The sequence below is a fragment of the Oncorhynchus gorbuscha genome, linkage group LG18 (genome assembly GCF_021184085.1).
Source record: "Oncorhynchus gorbuscha isolate QuinsamMale2020 ecotype Even-year linkage group LG18, OgorEven_v1.0, whole genome shotgun sequence".
Classification (NCBI taxonomy): domain Eukaryota; kingdom Metazoa; phylum Chordata; class Actinopteri; order Salmoniformes; family Salmonidae; genus Oncorhynchus; species Oncorhynchus gorbuscha.
Window position 1 is genome coordinate 74,761,871 of NC_060190.1, and position 5,574 is coordinate 74,767,444.

The 5,574-nt window shown below is 45.4% G+C and overlaps 1 protein-coding gene across 1 annotated transcript in view; it reads right to left on the minus strand.

Moving 5' to 3' along the window:
• itga7 (integrin, alpha 7) overlaps window positions 1-5,157 on the minus strand; it is an 88,035-nt gene extending 82,878 nt beyond the window's left edge. Inside the window, exon 1 of the mRNA XM_046312341.1 lies at window positions 4,487-5,157. Within this exon, the coding sequence (XP_046168297.1) occupies window positions 4,487-4,692 (206 nt within the window). The 5' untranslated portion in view covers window positions 4,693-5,157. The remainder of the gene's footprint in view (window positions 1-4,486) is intronic.
• Window positions 5,158-5,574: the final 417 nt, after the last annotated feature.

Sequence of the window (5,574 nt, forward strand, 5' to 3'; positions counted from 1 at the left end):
AAAAAAACAAAAAAAATATTAAGCGTCAAGCTTCAGGCTAATCAGGTTTGATTCTTCTTCTAATGAAAGGTTCGATACAACGGACACTTCTTTCAAGTCTAATGGCTGTTCTGGTTATAATCAAAGTACTGTAAAGGATCTTAACATGTGCACCTATTTTCCAATAATGTTTACATAAAAGTATGATTCAAGTGCTTCATTATCTCAAGTATTATTCAAGTGCTTCATTATCTCAGCTACTGGCACCGGAAGTGCTTCATTATCTCAGCTACTGGCACCGGAAGTGCTTCATTATCTTAGCTGCTGGCACCGGAAGTGCTTCATTATCTTAGCTGCTGGCACCGGAAGTGCTTCATTATCTTAGCTGCTGGCACCGGAAGTGCTTCATTATCTCAGCTGCTGGCACCGGTCAGTGCTTCATTATCTCAGCTGCTGGCACCGGAAGTGCTTCATTATCTCAGCTACTGGCACCGGAAGTGCTTCATTATCTCAGCTACTGGCACCGGAAGTGCTTCATTATCTTAGCTGCTGGCACCGGAAGTGCTTCATTATCTTAGCTGCTGGCACCGGAAGTGCTAGCTCATAATATTTCAGGAAGCATTTCAGAGTGAGACTCTGATGCTGTGCCGAACATGAATGTGAAAGATGCAACCTCTGTTCCCTACCGACCCACAGATACATCAGCAGTGATGAACCGGGTAAATTCTATGTGGATTTACCACACTATATCGAATTGGGTTAGCTGACTCTCCCTTAGCAGGCTAGTAGGGCTAACGTTAGCAGGCTAGTAGGGCTAACGTTAGCAGGCTAGTAGGGCTAACGTTAGCAGGCTAGTAGGGCTAACGTTAGCAGGCTAGTAGGGCTAACGTTAGGGCTAGCGTTAAGCAGGCTAGTAGGGCTAACGTTAGCAGGCTAGTAGGGCTAACGTTAGCAGGCTAGTAGGGCTAACGTTAGCAGGCTAGTAGGGCGAACGTTAGCAGGCTAGTAGGGCTAACGTTAGCAGGCTAGTTGGATAACAACTGTGCAAGTTCATTTATAACAATAAACTCAAAGTATTTGTTTGATAGTTGGCTGAACATTTGACTGAAAATCAGTAATCATGAGCACAAACTATTTGGTTTAATTCGAAGTTATACATTTGAAGTTATATCTGTTGGAGTTTGACATTTATAGGGACTAGGCGGGTCCTCCACATTACATTTTCCCGACATGACTTCAGCATTTTCTAGAATTCTGAAAACTGGAAAAATAGAGTAGTGAGGTGTGATGTTGTATTGGGACTTTTGATGCAGATTCAGATCTTACATGTGGTTTATACAACCTACCGTTTAAACCACATCTAAACGGTGTAGAAATGCATTCACACAGTTTCTTGACTGTTCAACTCGCTAATAATCACTGAGATGAAATGCTAGATAGTCAGGGACAGCATCAAAACGTCTCCAAACTATTGATAAGGGACTATTTTTAGCACATTTTAACCACAATAAAATATAACACACTTTCAGTGCGGCTCTCAGGACTACAGTGAAGACCGAATGCAGCCTCCAGAGCAAATGTGTTTAACACTGCTGGCTTAGAACCAACTCTACTGATGAGAAGAGAATCCACTGGGTAAAATGGCCACTCAAACAAGTGCTCTTGCCTAACAGCAGAATAGCCTACTGGAGATACAACATGAGTAACTACACTTGTTACGGCAGGTGGCCTATTTTGAAATGCACTGGGATAGGTAGGAGGGGCTACCGGAGCAGGTGACCCGGTTGGAGGACAAGGATAGGGTGAGAGTCTGCACTCCCATTTATTTCCTCCAATCAAACATAGTCCTTCTTAATTTCCATTGGTTTGTGTGGTTTGGGTATTGAACACACAGATTATTGAAATATACTGATAAATGCTGGAGAGTTGGTAATACTGCCTGGATCGTTTGGCACAGCAACTAATAGACACAGGAACTCAGGTATTTAACAAAAATGAAATTGCTTGCAGGTGTGCTCAGAGCATAGATAGTTATAGAGGTCTCTAGTGCCCAAAAGGCTATGTAACATGGTTAGCACCATTAAAGACTGTGTGTAGCCTCGCTACTGTTATTTTTCACTGTCTTTTTACTGTTGTTTTTATTTACCTACCTCTTTACTTACCTATTGTTCACCTAATACCTTTAAAAAAAATGCACTGTTGGTTAGAGCCTGTAAGTTAGCATTTCACTGTTGGTTAGAGCCTGTAAGTTAGCATTTCACTGTTGGTTAGAGCCTGTAAGTCAGCATTTCACTGTTGGTTAGAGCCTGTAAGTCAGCATTTCACTGTTGGTTAGAGCCTGTAAGTTAGCATTTCACTGTTGGTTAGAGCCTGTAAGTTAGCATTTCACTGTTGGTTAGAGCCTGTAAGTTAGCATTTCACTGTTGGTTAGAGCCTGTAAGTTAGCATTTCACTGTTGGTTAGAGCCTGTGTTAGCATTTCACTGTTGGTTAGAGCCTGTAAGTTAGCATTTCACTGTTGGTTAGAGCCTGTAAGTTAGCATTTCACTGTTGGTTAGAGCCTGTAAGTTAGCATTTCACTGTTGGTTAGAGCCTGTAAGTTAGCATTTCACTGTTGGTTAGAGCCTGTAAGTTAGCATTTCACTGTTGGTTAGAGCCTGTAAGTTAGCATTTCACTGTTGGTTAGAGCCTGTAAGTTAGCATTTCACTGTTGGTTAGAGCCTGTAAATTAGCATTTCACTGTTGGTTAGAGCCTGTAAGTTAGCATTTCACTGTTGGTTAGAGCCTGTAAGTTAGCATTTCACTGTTGGTTAGAGCCTGTAAGTTAGCATTTCACTGTTGGTTAGAGCCTGTAAGTTAGCATTTCACTGTTGGTTAGAGCCTGTAAGTTAGCATTTCACTGTTGGTTAGAGCCTGTAAGTTAGCATTTCACTGTTGGTTAGAGCCTGTAAGTTAGCATTTCACTGTTGGTTAGAGCCTGTAAGTTAGCATTTCACTGTTGGTTAGAGCCTGTAAATTAGCATTTCACTGTTGGTTAGAGCCTGTAAGTTAGCATTTCACTGTTGGTTAGAGCCTGTAAGTTAGCATTTCTCTGTTGGTTAGAGCCTGTAAGTTAGCATTTCACTGTTGGTTAGAGCCTGTAAGTTAGCATTTCTCTGTTGGTTAGAGCCTGTAAGTTAGCATTTCACTGTTGGTTAGAGCCTGTAAGTTAGCATTTCTCTGTTGTATTCGGCGCACGTGACAAACTTTTGATTTGATTTGACTGCTACTTTGCGATCTATATACATCTCTACGGTTCTGATGTGCCTGCAATTAAATGGTCAGTTAACTAAACAGGCTAAGAAAAATGAACGCCTTTTCTACAATACTCAACACTAATTCCAAGTAATTAAGCATTTCTCAATCTAGAAAAGTGCTTCTTTCAATATCAGTGCTGCTGCTGAAGAGCCATATAAGACGACATCCTCTTTGCAGAGAACCCCTATAAACATTTTAAAAGTCAGAGCTGACATCATCATTTATTCGTGCCTGGCTTGGAGGATGTGATCCTGTCCTATGTTCCAGGTACATCAATAACAACCAGCAGCATCTGTTACACACAAACACAAACACACTCTGGCATAAACACACACACTCTAATATAAACACACACGCATACACAAACGCACCACCCATAAAGTACTGCAGCATGTCTGTCCACTCCTGTACTGTGTCAGTAAAATCAGAGTAAAACCTGTTAATCTCTCTCTTTCTATCCTATCTCTCTCTCCCTCTCTCTCTCTCTCTCGCTCCCTCTCTCTCTCTCAATCTCTCTCTCTCTCTCTCTGGCTCTCTCTCTCTCTCTCTCCTCTTCTCCAGATCTATCTGCTGATTCATCACTACAGTCGCTCTCTCGCTCTCTCTGGCTCTCTCTCTCTCTCTCTCTCTCTCTCTCTCTCTCTCTCTCTCTCTCTCTCTCTGTCTCTGTCTCTGTCTCTGTCTCTGTCTCTGTCTCTGTCTCTGTCTCTCTCTCTCTCTCTCTCTCTCTCTCTCTCTCTCTCTCTCTCTCTCTCTCTCTCTCTCTCTCTCTCTCTCTCTCTCTCCTCTTCTCCAGATCTATCTGCTGATTCATCACTACAGTCTCTCTCTCTCTCTCTCTCTCTCTCTCTCTCTCTCTTTCTCGCCTGCCTGACACCTTATCCCACCTGAAAAGTGTTGGGTGCCCTCTCTGTACACACATACCCATAATGAAACTACTGATTCCAGTGCAGTGCTTTACCCAAATGACTGAATCCAAGGGCTGCATGATCCAATCAGTTCAATGTAGAAACACTGACTTACTGCTTCCATTTTACTCAATCAGTACGGTCCTGTATTAGTGCTTCAAAGACGTGAAGTGGAAATAGATTCATGCATATTGTATGTGTATAAAGGATTTAGAAAATGTACAAACTATACCAATATGTACGTCAAATCACACACACAAACGTTGCTAGTCATGCTACTGTACGCGGCTGCAGTCCACTTACCAACTGTGTGGTTCTGGGGTGAGTTGCTGGTGAAGTGCTACAGAAAATCCAAAAAAGCTCCCTTTCTCCCCCTCCTTGATCAGAGTCATGCTAGTATCCAGGTTGAACCCTGCCACCGTCAGGGAATACAGGGAGAGAAGGAGCAAAAAGAGAGGAAGACACCAGGGCTGTGAAAGAGAGACTCCATGTACCACATGTGGTGCCATAGTCCTGGAGAATGAGCAGGTCTCTCAGCAGAGCAGGTTCCTCAACAGAGCAGGTCCCTCAACAGAGCAGGTCCCTCAGCAGAGCAGGTCCCTCAGCAGAGCAGGTCCCTCAGCAGAGCAGGTCCCTCAACAGAGCAGGACCCTCAGCAGAGCAGGACCCTCAGCAGAACAGGTTCCTCAACAGAGCAGGTTCCTCAGCAGAGCAGGTCCCTCAGCAGAGCAGGTCCCTCAGCAGAGCAGGTCCCTCAACAGAGCAGGTCCCTCAACAGAGCAGAGCAGGTCCCTCAATAGAGCAGAGCAGGTCCCTCAACAGAGCAGAGCAGGTCCCTCAACAGAGCAGAGCAGGTCCCTCAACAGAGCAGGTCCCTCAACAGAGCAGGTCTCTCAACAGAGCAGAGCAGGTCCCTCAGCAGAGCAGAGCAGGTCCCTCAGCAGAGCAGAGCAGGTCCCTCAGCAGAGCAGAGCAGGTCCCTCAGCAGAGCAGAGCAGGTCCCTCAGCAGAGCAGAGCAGGTCTCTCAGCAGAGCAGAGCAGGTCCCTCAGCAGAGCAGGTCCCTCAGCAGAGCAGAGCAGGTCCCTCAGCAGAGCAAGTCCCTCAGTAGAGCAGAGCAGGTCCCTCAGTAGAGCAGAGCAGGTTCCTCAGCAGAGCAGAGCAGGTCTCTCAGCAGAGCAGAGCAGGTCTCTCAGCAGAGCAGAGCAGGTCTCTCAGCAGAGCAGAGCAGGTCTCTCAGCAGAGCAGAGCAGGTCTCTCAGCAGAGCAGAGCAGGTCTCTCAGCAGAGCAGAGCAGGTCCCTCAGCAGAGCAGGTCCCTCAGCAGAGCAGAGCAGGTCCCTCAGCAGAGCAGAGCAGGTCTCTCAGCAGAGCAGAGCTGGTCTCTCAGCAG